Source organism: Nipponia nippon, unplaced genomic scaffold, assembly GCF_047370975.1.
Source record: "Nipponia nippon isolate SJK-2023a ecotype South Korea unplaced genomic scaffold, ASM4737097v1 scaffold_5, whole genome shotgun sequence".
Taxonomy (NCBI): domain Eukaryota; kingdom Metazoa; phylum Chordata; class Aves; order Pelecaniformes; family Threskiornithidae; genus Nipponia; species Nipponia nippon.
Genome location: NW_028262369.1, coordinates 93,384,212 through 93,405,147, shown reverse-complemented (window position 1 = coordinate 93,405,147; position 20,936 = coordinate 93,384,212). Strand labels below are relative to the sequence as shown.

Below are 20,936 nucleotides of genomic sequence, written 5' to 3'. Positions count from 1 at the left end.
TAATTAAAGCATGTTGTTTCTTGTTGTAACTTGAACTGAAATTACCATTTCAGTAACATTCTTGGAATTACGTGTTGGGATCAAAGCAGCACCTTCTAGGTTTCTGTAGTTTACATTTGATGCACTATGTTAGGGACTTCAGATTTTTCCAGGACTAGATCTTGCTGAGCACGGTTCAAACAGAACCCAAAACACAAGATTTACTTCCCTACCAGATTAGTTATGTAGTCTGAATGAGCAAAAGCATATTTTCTAATTATCAAATGAAAATTTAGAGCGGATGATGAATGTTTGTAATTACAAAGATGGTCATATGCAGTAGAAAACTTGGTAGTGCTTTTGTGTGCCCAGGCAGTTATATGCATATTGGAATACAGGGATCTACATAGGTAGGAACTGAGCTGAAATACATCTTAAAATTGTGGCAAATTTAATGACTAAGGGATGTTACAGTTTTAAAGTGTGTTCCAGACCAAGAAACATACCATTTTAATTGCAACTCCAGTTGAGAGAGAGAGAGAGAGAGAGAGAGAAAAAGCACATTTAATCACAAGTGCAAAGTTTTAAAGTTCTGTTATGCAAGTTTGCAAAGCAATATTACAGTTACAATGATGTAAAAGTCAGTTTCCTCCTGTATTTTTAAACTGCTACCATTTTGCACGTCTTGGATTCCATGCATGTTCTGATCAAAGCTCTGTAATGACTTCATTAACACCAGTTCTCAGCCATGGGATCAATAATCTGATTATGAATCCATCATACAACACATTTTTACATTTAACTATTATTTTCTTTTTCGCAGCACAGAGAATTTGCTTCAATAAGTTTCACTTATTGAAGTTCACTTCAATAAGTGAGAGGGCTTTTATTCAGCAGATTAGAAACTTATATTTTCAATGAAGACACTGCTATTTGGGTCATTAGTGTTTTCTGGGAATTTGCCAAAATGTTGACATAAAAAAGGAAGCGCAAAAAATAGTGGAGAACTGGTTAGGGAAAAAAAGTTAGCTCAAGAGTAAAACGTTTATTCTTTTAAACACTCATTTATTTGAAAAGCAAAGGGAATTTATAGTTATGCCTAATACAATTTTAGCATGATATATTCTCTGCATTTCTTATCATCACGTTCTCTTGCATCCAAAGCGTTGTATTGGTGCCTTGGTCTTTTTAAGGAGTTTTAAACAGAATCATTTTGTAAGAGGCTGTACTTCTAAGCACTTAGTGTCATTTCTCCCTGTCTTTCTTGAATTTATTGCCTCTGCTTAAATAATGGAGATGAATGGAGGCTCACCCTTAACTAAATGAATTCTGATTTAAAGCCTACTGTCGACCTCTGCTTTGTACAAATTTAGTCATTTGTTCATTATACTGATTTGAGCAACTGTAGCTCTTTCAAAGTGTAAATGTACCAGAAAAACATACTATTCACAAATTTTATGCAGTATGGGAATCACCTAATGGTTAAGCAAGTCAAGCATATGAAGCACCATGGTCTACATAACTTCTGGAGCAGCTGCGAATGAGTTCTATCACCTGAAAGTATTACCATCAAAGAAATAGTGTAATCAGCCAAAATGCTCAAATTTGGCTTTTTTTTGTTACTTGTAATTTACTTACAGTGATGCTGTTAGGTTTTGAGATTTTTGATGCTTGAATTTTCCACCATTACTTTAATATCATCAGATTTTTCAAAACTTTGGTCATTTTTATTCAAAAATTCTGTTGGATAACTTAAATTTGAACTCATCTTTATAACATTAAAAAGTTTGTCCCAGGTTAGACCAAAGATGCATGTAGCTTTTCTTAGGGCTGATGCGAATGCTTCAGGAACAGTCGAAAGCAGGGCAAGCAAGTAGTCACAGTTGGCAACACTTGGTGATTTGTATCTCCGCTGCTTCTGGGTTACACCACTCGGGCTTTATCAGAGAAGAAAGCTAAGTTTCCCTCATCAACTAAAGAGAGAAACTTAATTGTTTAGCCAGGTAAATCCTACTTTTAAAAATGTGAGAGAATGACTAATTCCAAACGTAGATATTTCTAAAGAGCAACTTCTCAATCCTAATAAGTTTCTCATGTGGTTTCACTGTAGCTGTACAAAAAGACTGTAGGGCTAGAATACGCAGATTTTGTTCACAGCCCTTAGCCTGACTTACTCCAGGCAGTGCTAGAGAAACTGATGCAGACGCAAGCAATTACCATCAGCAGTAGCTTGTACCTGCTTGTACTCTGTCCATACCTCCTTTAACTGGGGGTTCGTGCCCCTCAGTAACACCTCCTGTGCATATAAATATTTATCTCGCCACCCTCCAACTTAGCTGTGTATGGGCTTTGTGGGTTGGGTTTTTTGGGGCGTGGAGAGGGGTCTTACTAAAAAAAAAAAAAAAGCCAACCTTGTAAAAGTGAAGATTGTTAATTGCTCTTTGCTTTACCGAGATCAGTAGTGGCCGCCTTGTCCGATGACATCCTTGCTCACCTCTTATTATTTGCAGTTAAATTGTGGGCCTGCTACTTTCCTGCATTCTGAGGGCTTATGTGGTCAAGTGATGTACATAAAGTGCTTTCCAGTCTTCTCAAGAAGGCCTGAGAAGTGAAAGATAAAGTTAATTGTAACAGTTATTTTTTGTAAAAAGGAAAGAAATATTTTCTGATATTTGGCCTTTTGTAAGCAGGCTAGCAAAGAGACAGAGTGAAAATATATTTCCAGTGGGGGTGAGATTATCTGTAGAAAATTACTGGTCTAAAGTCCAGTACCTTAAATACCTAAATAAAAATTGATCATACAAATTATTTTCTCACCTATGACTCTTGAGGCTTTTGTTATTGTTTGCTTATAGCACACATACTTAATAGCGTATTTTTGGAAGGCTTTCAAGATGTTATATGGTATTTTAATGTACTATTAGTGACTGTTAGTGGAGAGCAATGACTATGTCCCCTGTCATAGAGAAATGACTTACAAGCATCTTGCATCTTTCAGTAACAAGTCATGTAGTTTAAACAAGCTCAGTCAGTTTTGATTTTCCCCTCCAGATCTAGGACTTCCTTTCAGTTTGTTGTTCTGCTGGTTAAGACACATCTTTCAGATAATTGCATCAGCTGACACATACAAGAGTGTATGTGGCCTAGAAAAAGAACTATGCAACTTGTCAGTTTATGTATACACACACACAAAGAACAAGCGAGCACTAAGCTTAATCATAATACTTTCCCTCCTAAGTCTTCCATCCCAGTTTGAATTTGTTGTGGCTGGGAATATTTTAGCAAAGTCCTTCACTACTCAGTTATATATATAATAAGTAACTTTACCTAAATCCTTAACTCTGTTTTGTTGTTCCAGCAGTCCATGCAGTACATGAACATCCTAGTGCTCAGTACTGAGTCTGGTGCAGTGTGCAATGAAATTCAGTAAGCCTCCTATCCTATCTTTATTGACAGCATCAACAAAGAGAGCATTGTGGATGTGGAAGGCGTTGTGAGGAAAGCACATCAGAAAATCGGAGGTTGTACTCAGCAAGATGTTGAGCTTCACGTTCAAAGGGTAAGTTTTAGAGCAAATGGAGCACTGGTTAATTGAGAGATTATCTGTCTAGGCTGTCTGTCTAGCTACATATATAAACTTTGTCAGTAAGCAGTCCCATACCAGGGAAATTAACAACTTTAAACTATAAATGTCAGTGTCTCATACGTAAACATGAAACATTTCTGGTTTGAAGAGATTTGATTTTTAGAATTTCCTATTTTTATCTTCCATTTGAATTACAGTATCAAGTAAAGTATCTCACTAGAATAATTTGGCTAGGAATCCTTGTAATTCTAGTTTTTGATTCTTAACTGCAGCTGGTACTGTAATAAAAAGTCTGCTTCTTTTTAAGTGCAAGTCAGAAGTTTCTTCTTTATCAGAAAGTTACAATCTTCCCCTTAGTACAATGGAATGGAATACATAATTCTCAGGAAAAGTAAAGCACTGGCTTAACGGTATGCAAGCTCTTGAAATCTAAAATTCCTGTAGCTTGTGCTGTAGGGCTGGGGGAAGTGCAACTTTATAATTTGTTTAAATAGAAAGCGTATTTAAACCTTTATGTAATATCCTTTCCTTCTAAAGGTTTTCAGCCAAACTGTATGCCTGCAATACAGCTGAAACACAGTCACCTCAAGGGTAGAGTACAATGGCTATTATAGTTAGAGTAGTAAGGTAAATTTTAGCTAGCAGCATTGGGGAAAATCTGCAGATTTTGAAAAAACATGTTTTGATATATGTGCAGATTATCATAGGCTTGATTTTTCTGAAGGAATATCCAATTCACTGCACCTATGACTAGACTGTAAGGCAAGGCAAGGTGGTTTTCATTCTCTGATTGTACTTTAGGTATCTCCTAAATTTTCGGTCTGAAATGGCCCTTTCAGATATAATCAGATTATAAGTAAAGTCATACACTAACAACGAGAAGAACAGGATGATCTTGCTGGAATCAGAACCTAAAACTCTGTGAAATCTAGTACAGACTTGGCATTCATGCCGATAGGCTTGTCCCTCAGGCAGCATGTACTTGCTTAACTCAACACTTCCCAGAAGAAGAATAGATATTTTTAATCTTTCAAAAGGAAAATAAGAACTAAGCACTTCCAGTATTGTCATGAGAATGCACCCACTTATCTCAAGTATTTGAATAAAATCACAGTCTTACAGCTAACAGCCTATGCAAACACTGTTTCAAGTCTATGCCAGAAATACCCTTTCGTAAATCACACCTCCTTTTGAGCTGAGTCTCATGCTATTTCTGTTCCTGTCTCAATTTCAGATCTATGTGATCAGTTTAGCTGAACCCCGACTACCCTTACAGCTGGATGATGCTGTTCGGCCAGAAGTGGAAGGAGAGGAGGTGAAAACTTTGCATCCTCAAATACTTTTTATTGTCTTCGTAATTGAACAAAAGCATGAAAGCCAGGCAACTTCCTTAATGCAGTGATTTTGGGGGGTTTGTTAGGCTTTCATTTTACTTCCTTTATGTTATGTAGAACTGTGTTAGAAATCTCTATAGCTTTGATGTCTGCTGAACTGCAGTAGAAGGTCAGAACCAGAGGGTTTGCAGTTTTGTGTGTGTGTGTCTTCTGGATCCTCATAGTTGGGTTCTGCCTGTGAACTCTGGGAGAAGTTGCACCTTAAGCTTTGCTATGCTGGCAATTTGCTCTATGTTCTTTCTAGAATGATCTAGAAATTCAACTGAACTTAGAAGTAGCCCTTGGCTTTTAGCCAAAGGATGTTTTTCTCCATTGATTTTGTTTTGTTGGGTGGGTTGGTTTTTTTTTTGGAGGTGTATGTATTCATTATGTATTTTTGCACAACTGTTTAGGATGGAAGAGCTACTGTAAACCAAGATACAAGACTGGACAACAGAGTCATTGATCTGAGGGTAAGGAACGTGCCGTGTTGCATGCTTGCCTGCAAGTGTTTATTCTTCACATTTCTAATCCATGAAGCAATAAAAGTAATGGATTTGATGGAAGTGTATTGTTGGCCACAGGAAAACTAAACAACGTGTTTCTCTATTTGTGAGTGACATTGTGAAAACACGGGGGTTTTTAATCCTAAATGTTCACCTTTCCTGATGTTAATAAAAGAAGACGTATTAATAGTTTAAAGGTGAACATTTAGGATTTGGCATGTGGCCACATACATCTGGGCTTTTTTATTTACAAAAGTCAAAGGTGACTGAATAGGGACAATTTGGAGACAACATTTCATCTCAAACGTTGTCTTTGATACCCAAAAACTGTAGTAAGAGCTCAGTTTTGAAATGTAAGATGGAAATTTTGAACGTGATGTGTAACTGAGGTGCTGTAATGCATGCCTGGCAAGTGAAATTGTACCAGGCCATGATACCAATCTCATTCTCTTTACTTCTTCCACAACATTCATATCTTTTTCTTTTTTCTGATGAAACACCTTTCTTTATCCAGGTCATAGAGACACAGCCTTCTGTGATTTCATATACCTCCCAAATATTTACTCTGCCTGATCAGCAGCAAAAAACTATCTACTAAATCACTTACAGAACTTTTCTTCTTTTTTAATGAAACAAGAACTAACACTAAGTGTGTAGGTAACTAACCGTTCATATTGACCTGAGGCTTTCTGGTCTTTTCCCATATTTGGCTCTCCACACTAAAATTTTAATTAACTTTTCATTGAATGAAGAGTGTGCTTAGCTCATTTTTATGGTGTATCTAGTACTGCCTTCGAAGTTCTGATAATGGCAGTTTCTCGGTAAATCAATCTATGGACCTGGGAAATAAAGCAAAAAAGTCAGTTATTTATTGGAAATTTTGGAAAAGTTCTGGCACTGAGATGCTCAAAGTATTTGAACATCTTACCTCTTTATTTCAGCAACTAAAACTGCTTGTGCAAATTGTTTTACTTGGACCAAAGTTAATTGTTTTTCACTTGACCTTGTGTATAATACTGAACAACTTCAATTTGTGATTACTTTTCGGGATACTCAGTATCTCATCATATTGGTGTCTTCATCTGTGTCTTAAATTAAGCCTTTGATGAAAATAATTCTGTACTAATAGTTGAAAGTGAAAATCATTTAAAGGATCGTCGGCTTATAGTAGTGGTAAGGCAGTGTACTAAATTGAAGGGAGAACTCCTGGGATGCTCAGAGTGCAAGTTTTATTTGAACTTCTGGTGATGAAGAAAAATACTCAACAACACTCCAGAGAAATTTAAGAAGATCCATTAAATTAATGAAATACCTGTATAATAAACTGCAAAGAGCCATGAACGCCAAAGAGAACAGAGAAACAATACAAAAGGAAATAACAGTTAAAAATACTAGCAGAAAATAATGGCATGAAAGTATCCTTGGTTGTAATTCGTATGAGGGCATCTGCAGAGTAAAACCTAAGAAGGTATATTGTAATGCAAAAAGAAGGAAGACTGTAATGCCAGCATAAACACAAGAGATGGAACGGAAAGGGATAGGCTAAAATTATTCCGTCCCTGTACAAGTTCAGTAGTCCCGCAGGACTCTCCCAATACTTCTTATATGTCTCTGTCAGTATGCTAATGGAACATTGGTTGTCAGTATTGTGCCTGGAGGGCGCATATGGCGAGCTAAGTGGGTGCTGCTATAACCTTTTCTAACTTACATGTCCCAGCCATTGTTGGTACACCATTTATTCAGCAATGTTTGTCACCTTGTTGTGAGGTCTGAACCTTAACTCTGCCTTCTACAGAAGCTGTTTTTCTCCTTAGCTCAAACAGCTGCGGCAGTGTGGTGCTAAACAGCTATTTCACGCTAAACAGGAATTCAGGTTAACTTTTTACGAAATTGATGGAAGGATGAAGTGTCAAGTCTTGGTACTTGAGTGCCTTATGTCTCGTCCTCTATATGCACCTGTAGCTGGATGTAACCTGGCCACAGCTTTCCCTTGATTAGGCTCAGGTACCTATCTTGCCTTTCTCCTACGTATGGGAAAAGTTTCCGTCTCTGACTGTGTCACATTTCTGTGCGTCTCTTCTGTTGCACATTTCATTATTTGTTCCAGAACAAAAGCAGATTATTTTGGAACGGTAAGCTCATGCCTATTCATAAGTTTGCTTTGTTTGTTCTGCAGGAGCTTAGCTTGTGCAAAAGAAGATTCTAGATAATTATGTGTTACTTTGACCTGTTTTTTTAAAGGAAGAGCTGAATGAGCAGAAAAGGTATTTAATGGAGAAAGGGGAAATCCCAGTGAGAATACGTGCGCTTACATATATATGTGCACGTCCTAAGCGCTGTATGCAGTGGAATCACAAGAGCGGGCACATGAAGGCAGTTTGTCCTTCAAAATAACTAAAAAAAACCCTCAAGAAGCAGTAATTGATTTTCAGTGATTCGGTTACATAGGCTGGAGCTGTAGTACAAATGGGACTTCAGAGAGCCCCTAGTGTTTCAAATGCACTGCATAAGTAGGCATGTTCTAAGCAGGATTAGAAGACATGATGTGTTAAAAGCTCAGAGAGATATCTGAAACCATTGTTAGCCACTGCTCTCCGATACCTCTTCTTTCTAGGAAAACCAAATCATGGGCAGCAGGGAAGAAATGTTAACAGGATAGTTCTAACAGAGATGCTGTGATGATCTGTTCCTACAAGTGCGGGAGGAAGTCCAACCGCAGATACATGTACCATCTAGTTCTGGTTTCCTCAGTGCCCCAGTTTTTTAAGGAAGAAGGAGGTCATCAAACATCAAAAAGAGAGATACTGTTTTTTGGAGAAAGATTTAAGAAACTAAATGCATAGATCTTGGCTAGACTCAGACTAAAAAAATGTCCTTAGTATGGAATTAAAATTATTTTTGTCCATTTAAATACAGTCTTTAAAGTAGTTAAGTAGTTCAACTAATGTTAAGTAGTGATTAACCAATGAGTTCATTGGATAGGGCCAAAACGTGATAAAGCGGAGCCTTGAAACTCAGTTATTGCATGAATGAAAGGGACTGGATTTCCAAAAACAGCATCACTCCATCCAGCTATGATGTATACCAAGGAGAGTTAGATTATGATGCAATAGAAGGGGTGTGATTAATAATAAGGGAGTTGCGTTAGTGAAGATGTCATATGCAAAGTATTCTACAAAGATTGCAAGACTTCCACTTCTTGTGTACGTGTGAAAATAGACTGCGTAGTGCGCTGTATTTTTAACAGTCTTGCATTTTGGTTGTTGACAAAGATCTTCCAGAGGTGTCTGGTAGTTTTTTTGATGTTAGGGATGGGAAGTACTTAAATGCCAAGATCCCAAGCTTTTGCTGTAGTTGTTATTCTGATGTTTGGAGGGAAAATGGTGATTATTTAGGGTGGAGGGGCTTTAAAAATCCTTTCCAAGGAATGATGACTGAGGAAGAATGAACCTGTTCCTGATGGGTTAATATAAAATACAGATCACATACTTGTGGAGCAGAAAAATTGGGGGTGTAGAGACAAGAGAGCGGGTAAGCAGAAAGAAGAGTCCTCGTATAGACCAAATTTTCTTTCACATTTTCTCACCACAAGTGACCGTGAGGAAATCGCTGGTGACCTAAGTATCTATTTTTCGTGGTAGCTTAATGAAAGTCAAAACAGTTGATTCTAGGGATGTTTGATTTACTGGTCCTTTATCAGAACAATTAAAAAAGGCAAGTTGGAGCACTGATTGTGTTCTTAAATCTTTACTTTTCTGCTGTTCTTAAGTTTAACTGAAATATTCAGTGATGTATAGACTTTCCATGTCTGTAAAAACACCTACAGAAACCATATTTCATGAAGACTTGCGGTAGATGAAAAACAATGAAGAAAAGACAACAGGTGAAACAGTGATTTGGGGGTTTTGCTTCTTAGTATGTCTTCCTGTGAAAAAAAGATCAATTCAGGTTCATCAAGTTTTAACAATGGACCTGACTGATGTTCTTGGTCTGGCTTATTTTTGATGTCCAGCAGGGTTTTTATCTTAACAGTATCTGTCCAAATTTGACTTGAATTATATGCATTTTGCAGTCCTGATGTTATAATTGTGTCTGCTAATGCACAGTTCATTGAGACCAAAGCATAGTCTTTACGGTCAATATTATCCTGTTTAAACTGCTCAGGGTAGAGCATAAACATTAAACTTTATCTCTAGTAGTTTATGGATGTCAGACTATGTTATATGATAATGCAACTGTACACTGATTTTAATGCTTTTTTTTCAAAATACTTGATTACTTCAAGCTTGATTTCATTGCGTTGAATTCAATTTACTCATTGCAAAAGCTGTGTTGTCCCTGACTGAATTCAAGCTGTAATGAGCAAGCAGATGTATAGTTTGATTTGTTGTGGGTAGTGATTTGATGGTGAAGACATAACACAGTCCCAGTCATTTAGACAACAAACTTCATGTTCATATCATCTTCTTGTACTGTAAGACATTTGAATAAAAGTTGACTTCAGTCACTTTGGGGTTAAAAAAATGTTACTTAACGTAAATCCTATTTCCTAGCAAAAAGTTCATTGCTCATATATATAGTAGAGGAATTGCAAAATTATTTACATTGTTTTAAATAATGTATATTACTTAAAAGAATATAGATTGCATTATTTTCCCTTTTTATTTAGCCTACTTTATGTATTTAACGATTGTTCATAGGTGGTTACAGCAGGCAAACAGAAAAGCAAAACTGAGGCGAGAGCGGAACAAATTTTACAGCTGACATGGGAGTAAAAAGAAAAGTTCACAACTTGTGCGTGTCTGTGCCTCAGTCGCACCTCTTTGAGATATGATCACATAAGGTGCTAACTGCCCTCAATTCTATTGAAACACGTTCGTTGGTCTCTGGCAACTTACGTGGCCATGATTATTCTAGCACTGCAGCTTGCGCTGAGTGAAACGTGATAATTGTTTTTATAATCTTCCTTATAGTGTTAAAATATGCTCTGTTCTATTATTAATATTTTCCTTTGTGGCAATTAAATAATAAACACACAGGTGAAATTAGAGTGAGGTTATGACCGAAACTCATATTTCAGCATTGTTAGCTGAACATTTTTTCTGCTGTATGTAAAAAAGGTGATTATTAAAAATAATGGGTTTTCCTGTAAAATCAACTCTGCAGGCCAAGTTAAAACATTAACACTGTTAACTGCAACAGTATTTAAGTGGCATAAGTTTGTTTCTGATTCTGCTTAGGTCTTAAAGGAGTATTTACTGTCTGCTGTAGTCTCAGGTAAGATAGTTTGTTGATATGTATGTGGAAGAGTTCATATTAGAGTAAACACTACAGGAAAAGAATGCCATGGCAAAATCTTTTTTAAGGCAAAGGTAAAAATCAATTCATTTTGACAGCTGTCTCTGTCTTTAGTTTGCTGTGTTGTACCTGAGTGTGGTAGCTCAAATGGTAGCTGTGTTACCTACCATTGCACCAAACATGGTAATATACATACCAGCATCCCAGTTAAAGACAGGACAAGAGCTTGAATTATTTTCTTCGGATAAATTCACTCTGTTTTTGTCCTAAACATTATACCAGTGCATAGTAATTAAATCTGAAAAGTTTTGCTCCATGTGTTACAGAATCATCTTTAAAATGTTTGGAAAGTTGTAGTGGCACCTAAAACTTTTGAGGTCATCCATCGGACTCCACTGCACGTTGGCAGTTGCAGTTCTTTAGGAGCTTATCTCAAATGTCTTTTTGGCCTGTTTAATTCTCACAAGGGGCCTGTGGTATCACAAATTCCCAACAGTTATCCTTGTTGGCAGCCTCTGAATGAATGGGCACTGAAACTCCGCCACCTTTGGTAGAAAGAAGAGTGGTCTTGTCAGATCTAATTTGAGGTATGGAGAATTGCTGCTTGTTCTTTCCTTGGTCTGTAGTTAAATAAAAGCTTCAGTGTCCAGATTGGTGAATTTGGCTGCTTTCGTAAATACTATTTTTAAGTATAATTTATCATTACAGATGGGATTAGGAATACAGAGTCTTTGCTCTGCATCCTTACTAAAGCCTGGAAGAGTTACTACCTGACGAACCATTGGTAGTGTGTTAGCTATGGACTGGCTGTGTTTCTGTGCACACTTTAGGTGTCAGACCAAGTAATTACCTTCAGATTGGGTTTAGCAACCATTTTTCTTTTTCCTAGGACTGTATGACTTAGGACTGCATTCTTACCTGCTCTGGCTGAAACTGGTGTTGGTTCATTAGAAGGGTAGAGGAGGCATCGTCACTATCTCACTTTAAATAAATGTTACACGTTTTGTCTCTTAGCATTTTTAGAAATTTGTCTAGTTTATCAAAAACTGTATCGGTAAACCCAAATGTGACTGTTTAAGTTGTCATCTCTTGGAAAACGTCTTTCAGCTTCTAAGTAGGAGATGGTTAAGGGGGAAAAAAAAAAAAAAAAACAAACAAAAGAAAAGAAAAGATCCCTTTGAATCATCCCAGTGCTTTGATGTACCAATGCCAAATTATGCCCAGAACTCAAGCTAAGTCTTAGCATGTGTCTGATTCTGGGAGACCCATATAAAAAAGGTGAAACAGTTTGAGGGTACTTTTGTAACTGTTGCTCAAAACCTCATTTCCTTCATTTTGAAAGTGGTGGGAGTAGCGGCTGTGGTTAATGCTCTCAGACAGTGAGAGCTGCTAGCTATTATTTACTAGTCTCAACCACTTAAACTCCTGAGATATTTTATCGGTCAGCTAAAATTGCAAATACCTCCGAATTACTACGTATCTCCAGTATTATTACTGTTTTCTGTTTTGGTTTTTCAGTGATGTGATATCTTTATCTTGCAGAGGTGATATGTGTAGCTCTATTTCAACGTATCTACTGACAGACTGTCTTAAGTTTGGGTGCTTATATAATTTGTTTTGGTTGGGGGTTTTTTGTTTTGTGGTTTGGTAGGAGTCATGTGAAAGAGCCCACAAGGCTGCTCTTACCCTAACTGAAAAGTTGGGTACCTTTCAGAAAGAAGAAGTAAACAGCGCTATGACGCAGATTGTCATAAAGAACTGCTCTCTTAGTTTGCAAGAATTCGTTAGGTTTTATATATGCTTCTAGGGTGCTAACTGTCAGGTCTTCAACGCTGCAAGCACAAAATCAGATATGGGTTCGGTGTTGACGTATTGCAGCGTTTTCAGCGTTCACTAAGGGGTTTTTTTTTTTTTCATGCTAAAGCCTAAGAGTGTTACAGGAACATCTAGCGTAGGTATTTGCTAACCAGATAAGTAGCTTAACTGCGTCACATGCATAAACAAAAAGATGATCAATTCAGCTAAATCTACTTTTGTTTTCAGCTAAATGTACTTATGGAGTAAATTTTGAAAAGACAGAGGAACTGCAGTTCATATGATCAGGTGTTAGGTGGACTGTTTTAAATGCTGGGAGTTTAGACCTTGGTTTTGGGATGGTTTTGTGGCAGTTTTGTACATGGTTAACATGTGGCTGTGTTTTTACATGAAAAACATTGTATTTGGTAGCCTTTTAGACACAAACTTTTCTGCCTTATGTAAGTTATTGAGGGCTTTGCTTTTATCATGTGCTGTGTATAACGGCAGCTGTTCTAGTTCAGTGTGCTGAAAGCTTTTTAATAGGTTTAGTGTTTTTATTCAATTTATTTCTGGAAAACCTGTATTTGCAGAAGCATATCTCATAAATCAGTGATTCTTTAAATGTAGAATTGACCATAGTGCCTCCTTTATAACTGAATATGCCATAAATTGAAATGAGGAGTTTCTCTTGTTTCCTTTGCTGGGTTTTTTTGTGTAATAAACAATTACCAATTTGCACTTTTCTCTGTTTAGGGAAATACAATAATCAGGTGTTCCTAAGAGAAGAGATTCATCCTTCCAGCTGTACAGAAAAAGTAACAGAGTCAGGAAAAACTAACTTAGGATTCATTATTTTATCTTCTTCTTATAGACCTCCACTAGTCAGGCAATCTTCTGCCTTCAGTCTGGTATTTGTCAGCTTTTCCGAGAAACTCTTATTCGCAAGGGATTTGTGGAAATTCAGACTCCCAAAATCATTTCAGGTATTGTATATGTGATCCAGCAGCTACAGGTCTGCTTCTTTTACAGTTGCTCAGTGTACCTATCTGCCAAAAATTTATTAAGTTTTTATTTAAAAAAGATAAAGTTATATTTCTAATTTAGATGCAACATAGCAAACTTCTAGCAGGTATCAAAGTTGTTCTTTACTTTTCTCCTGACTTTGGATATTAAAAGAATGACAAGACAAATGTTATATATACCTGATTTATGTACTCTGCAGTGCATTTAAAGTTTTCATTTGCTTAAATACAGATGTCTGATCATATGCATTGTTCTTCAAGTCAGTGTTCTCAGTGTTGAGCGCTGCTAGTTCTATTCCCAGTATCAAAAAAACCCCTACTCTAATTTAGATTAAAAGCAGCTTCCATCATAAAGCACTTACAACAAACATATCGCGGTATAAAAGATGATGCCATTATATACAATATGTCATTTCTTTAGCAATGAGCATATGCCTGAATAGAAGGTGGTAGATCATTTTTCTGAAAATGTGGCATAACAGCTTCAGCCTGACTAAAAGTCTGGAAATGTAGATTTTGCTTCGAGTTATGTTGTTGATCTGCTGTATTGTTTTCAAAAGTCAAATTACTTGATTTACTGATGGATGTTTTTCTTCCATCTTATTGGTGTTCTTTGAGGCTTTGTTGATGTTGCTAAGATATATGGCATGGAAAATGTAGGGCAGAATATTTGTATTATTCTCATTGTATGTGCATTCATTATATGCATACAGTTTGCCTACTGAATTTTATACTTCTGCATTTGTATTTTTGAAAACAGCTCTTGATTGAGATAAAAAAGGGCTTTTTAACAAAATACATGTAAGCAACTGTTCTTGCAACATGGAAAGTATCATTGAACTATAAGATTGGATAACTTCTTTCCTACAGAGAGAGTTGAAACAGCATGAAGTGCTAAAGACTCCCAAGTAGTTTATTTACGTAGGACCTTTGAGGAAGTGTGCTATTCTTACTGTGCAGTGTACCATTGAAAGCAAGCAAGCAAGCATCCTATTGTTTGAATGAGATCATATTTTGTAAAAATAACTAAGTTAAGTTGATGCAATCCTTACTAAACTTCAAATTTCAATATCACAGCTGTTTGAGATTTTACAAGTTACCTGTATTCAAAAATATCTGTAAATACTCACTGAAACCATTTCAGTAGGAGTAGTAGTAAAGAAAGAAAAGAAACATTAGTCTCAGTGGAATGGTTAGGAATAATAATAGTTAGTACTTTACCTAGAGTTATCTTAACATTAGAACTTTGAAAGGTTATTAACTAGTCTTTCACTCTGACATGCTTTTGTTAGCAACTTAGGCAACTATAACTCTCATATCACACACTGGGAAATGGGCAGGTAAAGTGACTCGGCTGATAATTTTGGTAGGCAGTTTGCAGTAAGGGATTCAAATGCATGTGTTTTGGTTCCTATTCGCTCAAGGTAACCTTCTATGAAAACTGCCTCAAACTGAGAAAAAGCTTTGTACCTTTGGCAGATGTCCTCTGGTAAATCTAGTTTTGGCTCTGCGAGATATTTATGCCTTCAGTTAGAGAGGATGGTCCTGGCAAAACAGGATATGTGCTTTTATCTCAGCCTTTGCAGTTAACTTCTGGAAGCCTGTGTCACCGATAAAGATTGGTTTCCACAGAAATGTTGGGCTGCAAGTAGATATGGTGGTACAAGCATGTGTTCTCTGCTGTTCTCACTCTAAGGTGAAGGATAGCTGGGCATAGTAACATTTTAAACTACCCCAACTAAATTTGCACATTTGCAAGTCGATGTGTGACAGTCCTGAGCTGCAAAACTTCCCTTAGCATTAATGGATGCAAACATATCTTTTTCCTCCAATATGTTTCAAAGAAAAATCTCCTGATCTCTAAATGTAAGACCAATAGGCTATAAATTCTACTTCTGATTTATTTTTTTACATTTTTATTTTAATAATTACTGCAAGCGTTTGCTTTTCAGCTGCCAGTGAAGGAGGAGCCAATGTGTTTACTGTATCATACTTCAAAAGCAGTGCCTACCTGGCTCAGTCCCCACAGCTGTACAAGCAGATGTGTATATGTGCTGACTTTGAAAAGGTTTTTTGCGTTGGGCCAGGTAAGAAAAGTGTTGCTTTATCCAAAGTGTGAAGTGTGCAGTGATGGCTTTTAGCAGCTGTGGTACAAATAAGATAACACGCACACTGAGAGCTTTGAATGGTTTCACTTAATATAGTTTCACTCGCCAAACACAAATTTCAGTTGGGGTGACTAATGAGAGTAAAGCTGACAGAGAAGTTGCTGGAACAAAACTAAAATGCTGAAATAAGGGTGGAGTACTCTTCTCCAGTGCCTACTGTTCTGTGAGGAGAAAGAAGAGCAATGCATTGGAAATTGATAATACGAAGAAATCAGTAAAACATGGAACAACACTGTGATTACTGAAGTCATAGTTTCGTATTAACCATGCCCAGTAGCCTTTAGTTGCCCAGTAGTAAGCAGTTAAAATAGGCAAGTTAGGTTTTATGTACTTCTGACTGCATATTAACATATACTTACCCCTTGCTTTTGTATATGTACCGAACAACTTTATTTAGAAAATGCATATTTTTAACTGGGCTGTCAGTAAATAATAAAAAATTAATAATTTCCAGTCTCATGCTCTCTCAAAAGCTGATAGGATATGACCTCTTTAGGTGGTAATACAGCATTTTTTTTCTAAGACCTCAAAAACAAGTTTAAAGATATGTAAGCTGGAAATGCTGGAAGACAAGTCAATAGCAGCTTATAAAATAAAAAAAAAGATGCAAGTCATTCAGAAGACCTTAAATTTCTTGTTAGTTACTAACAAATGAGTCATGGTTTCTAGGAAGACATGTTTATATTAGACTCCATATACCTGAAAAAAAAAACCCAGAACACACACACGTGCACAAGTCCATTTCCTCTGAAAAAGGCAGTTTTCAAATCTGAAAGTTCTTGTGTGCCTGAAAGCTTGTCTGTTTTTTCCACTTCTGTCTGTTGGTCTAACAAGAGATACTGCCTCTCTACAAGTCTTGTCTGTCTTGTATCCTTTGAGCACCACAGCTACAATAATGCTGTCACTGTTGTTATAAATGATGCTCGGAGGCAGCTAGTTTTCTTTGTTTTTCAGTGAGAATTCTCATGTCTAAAGACAGCATTGTCTGCCTGATCCAAATGCTGATGTGATTGATAGTCAGTGTTATTTTTCAAAATGGAATGATAATTTCAGGTCAGTTAGAATTTCTGTTGTTTGATTTTACAGTGTTTAGAGCTGAGGACTCCAATACACACAGACACCTGACTGAGTTTGTTGGTCTGGATATTGAAATGGCTTTTAACTATCACTATCATGAAGTGGTAGATGAGATTGCAGATACCTTGGTGCAGATATTCAAGGGACTTCAGGAAAGGTAATGAGAGCATTGTCCATTTCCTGAGCAACTTCATTTGTTTGAGATCTCTTGCACTGTGGTATGATATGGGTGAGCATTTTATCCTCAGCTTGTCAGGTAATCATTAGTAACCTGATTTACAACAGAACTTCAAACATTTTTGCTTTGTTCTTAACTGTTTCTTTGTGCCTGACTTAAAGTTCACTCAAGCCATAGGCCAGTAAACTGTCTATTTTTAGCCCGAGTTGCATCTCCTAGAGTACACGAGCTTGCACTAAGAAAACTTGTTTATTGTTGAATGGACTTCCTAGCAGAAGTGATCCATCATTAATTTAAAATGTCCTTCTTTTTGTGCCACTACAAATAGATTGATTGTTCTATTTTGAAATTAATCTTAATATTTACTCTCTAAGAAAGTTTTTCTGAATCACATTTATTGTAACAGCCTGCATCTCTGCCATGAAAGCAGCAAAGATTATTTTCCATTTTTCACAGTCTAATTCATTAAAAAGCCAGGCCAGAAGTTTAGGAAGTCATTTTCATTTGCTCACAAATTAGACTATCTTGCCAGCAGAAATGCAGATTTTTTCATCTGTCCAGAAGGAAATTTCTCTTTTATACTTGAAATAGGATATTACTCAAATCAAAGGAGAACCCAGGTAAATATTACAAATCAAAGGGATGATTTCTCGATGTCTTTACTGTGAAAATTTGACCTAGTCAATATTCCTTACAAAAGGAATAAAACAGAAGTAGTATTAAAATATTAACATGTGTATCATTGAAGTAGATGCATTAACTTACATGAAACATTTCATTAGAATTGTACAGAATTTCTCCAGAAGTGGCTTTGAAAATTTTTTATGTTGCAAGAGGGACCTCTTGTGGCAAAATTGTATTGCCATTGCAAAATCATTATTAGATGCAAGACACGTACATTTCTTGATTGTTTTGTATTTTGCTTCTGTTCTTGTTTACTCCTATATAGATTCCAAACTGAAATTCAGACAGTGAACAAACAGTTCCCTTGTGAGCCATTTAAGTTTTTGGAGCCAACTCTGAGGCTGGAATACCGTGAAGCCGTGGCCATGCTTAGAGAGGCTGGCGTTGAGATGGGTGATGAAGAAGATCTGAGGTACTTTGGCAGTACACAAATGAGTCAGAATCTTGTGACAGTGGTAGTAAAGTGTCTGTAAAGTACACCGACAGTGTAGTAAATGTGTGATTTTACAGTTAAACGATCTGTGCGTCAATAGAAGTTTCAATCGTAAGATAGTGATAGAGCAAAATAATTTCCTCAGCAACTGTTTATGGTGTTTCTCACTTACTGTGCCTAAGAAGAAATGGCTGCACAAGGTATATACCAATAGGAAATCGAGTACACAAGTCTTCAGCAATCAGAATATGATGACTAGGAAGTAGTTATATTAAGAGCAAGAATATCTTTAGGTATCAGTTAATTTAAGGGATTTCTAGGACCAACACAAAATATTTAGGAACGGAAATAAATATACTGTATTTCTGAAATTTCTGTCTGCACAATACAAAACATTCAGAAACAAGTGCTAGATTTTTTAAACAGCAGGGCGCAGCAGATCTGTAGCTTGAAACCTTTTCAGCTTTATGAAGTATATTATCAGTACAAGTTTAAATCACTTAATTTTAATAGTGATAATCTTTTTCAGCACACCTAATGAAAAGCTCCTGGGACGCCTGGTAAAGGAAAAGGTAACAATTATTTTAGAATAAATAAATTTGTCATTGAATCTGAAACTTGGTGTCATGGAGTCATTGGGTTGGTATAAGTGCGTACTTCATGTAAAACAACTTTTTACACACTGATTGAGAATACAGTATCTCAGAATGTGCAGAAGTGGTGAAGAGTTTGTGATTAGCATAAGCATTTTTTAATTGTCTGACTGCATTCCCATTTTGCTGCTGCTCATTTAATGTACTGACAGTTTTGTCTTTATCATTAATAAGCTGTTTCAAACCATTCTCAATCTTTTATATTTATTTCTATCATCTGTTATACTGAGTACACCAAACAGGATAGTACGTTCCAAAACCAGTTCTCACAATAATTAAAAAAAAACCCAAACCAGATTCTAACTAAATCTATAGGAGAAGATGAGATCTTTGGAAAAAAAAAACAAAACTTATTACTACAGCAAGACATGTTACTGCTAAACATTCCTAATTTTACACTAGAAGTAGTATTGGAAAACTGAAAAATAATACACCACTTCTATTGATAACTATTTTTTTTTTCAAAGATTCACTGGTTGTGTCTTTCTCTTGTAATTTGTTCTATACATCATTTTCGCTTGTACTAACTGTTTTAAATTATCTTCTTTCAGTATGACACAGACTTCTATATTCTTGACAAATATCCCCTTGCTGTGAGGCCTTTTTATACAATGCCAGACCCAGTAAACCCTGTAAGTAAACTTCTTTGTTATTGTCAATGGGGGTTTTTTTTGTAGTTTAAATTATTCTGTGTAGGGATAACTTGACAAAATAGATAAAGTATATTTATATGATCTGCTGTTATAACTAAAATTCCGATAACAAGATTAGGTCAGTGTTACATGACTTGTAAAATGTTTACAGTCACTCTTCACGGGTGAAAATATACCAGAAGGAATCTAGCTAAAATTGGGAGAGTTTTATGAAGAGATCTTCATGCTCAGAGCGAGCACTGCTGCCATCACTGAAAAGAGGCAAAAACGTTTTTCCCGGGCAACAGACACTTTAAGAGAAAAGATGCTTTTTTACATTGTTAGAAATGCCCCAGTTTATTCCTAAATCCAGGGTCAGTATCTTAAGAGCATCTTTTGCTGGGATGACTACATGCAAGTGTAATGTTTTTTCAAAGGGTGTGCGGATGAACTTCATTTTTTTCAATCAACTCCAGTTTAATGAGAGGAGACAAAGGGCTGTAATTCCCAGGCAGACTCCAAATACATTGCACTCTTACTGCACAACTTTGGATATCATAAGTGAAGTTATTGAGAGGTGCAGATTTGCCACCTAAGAATGGAGCAACTGTAGGCAGGAAATAAACTCATCTTTGTCTTTCCAGAAAAACTCTAACTCTTACGATATGTTCATGAGAGGGGAAGAGATTTTGTCCGGAGCTCAGAGAATTCACGATCCTCAGCTGCTGACGGAAAGAGCCCAGCATCATGGCATTGGTAACAAGTCAAACAATATGAAGCTGAATTTAAAAGAACATAAATGATGATGGGGTTTGTCTCCTTTAGAGGGAGAACTTGGGGCAGAATTTGTTATATGGCAGTAGTGCTACAATCACAGTACTGTTTCATGCTTAATGTTAATCCATCTAATTCTGTTTAACCAGTTTAATCTCGAGTGGTGATATTAAGAAACTAGTTAGTTTCCCAGCAACACCTTGATGAAAAGGAATTGTTTCCGAGGACTTCAGAGAGAACATAATGCAGGAAATACCTTCAACAGAACAAGGGTAGACAAACAAGTCTCATTCAGTCGTGCCTCTCTGTAATCTCAAAAACGTCTTACAGAGTACTCCAGCAGAGTCTTGTGGGGTTGGCTGTCCTTTTTAAATCTTGAACTGAGAGCAAATAAGCAAGAAGCGTCCACTGGTGAAATTTAAAAAAAAAGAAAAAGACTCAACAGGGACAAGGCTGGCTAATAGTAGAAGGGTAAAAGAGTAAATTAGGTGGAGATCGGGAGAGTAAAATGTAGATTAAAATTATGCCTTCAGTGAATGGCAAAGTGAAGTGGCAGGTGGGCAGTAGCAAAAAAGGAGTAGCTTCCACTGTAGTAAGACGGAAAAGTAGTTGCTAAATCTTCACTTTCTCACCGCAGTTTATTCAAGAAGTCACCATTTTCCATAAGTCACAGTGAACAGTTGGGCCTAGCCCTTACTCAATTCTAGAATTCCTTCCCTGATTAAGTTATTAACAAAATTATAAAACAAAACTGTTATAGTCGTAATTTCTAGGTA

At 36.5% G+C, this 20,936-nt stretch overlaps 1 protein-coding gene across 1 annotated transcript in view; it reads left to right on the top strand.

Moving 5' to 3' along the window:
- Positions 1–20,936, top strand: part of DARS1 (aspartyl-tRNA synthetase 1) — a 43,658-nt gene that overhangs the window by 18,061 nt on the left and 4,661 nt on the right. Inside the window, exons 5-14 of the mRNA XM_087731932.1 lie at positions 3,436–3,538; positions 4,800–4,880; positions 5,352–5,411; positions 13,411–13,522; positions 15,514–15,648; positions 16,816–16,963; positions 17,934–18,080; positions 18,631–18,673; positions 19,306–19,386; positions 20,031–20,142. Of these exons, the coding sequence (XP_087588058.1) occupies positions 3,436–3,538; positions 4,800–4,880; positions 5,352–5,411; positions 13,411–13,522; positions 15,514–15,648; positions 16,816–16,963; positions 17,934–18,080; positions 18,631–18,673; positions 19,306–19,386; positions 20,031–20,142 (1,022 nt within the window). The remainder of the gene's footprint in view (positions 1–3,435; positions 3,539–4,799; positions 4,881–5,351; positions 5,412–13,410; positions 13,523–15,513; positions 15,649–16,815; positions 16,964–17,933; positions 18,081–18,630; positions 18,674–19,305; positions 19,387–20,030; positions 20,143–20,936) is intronic.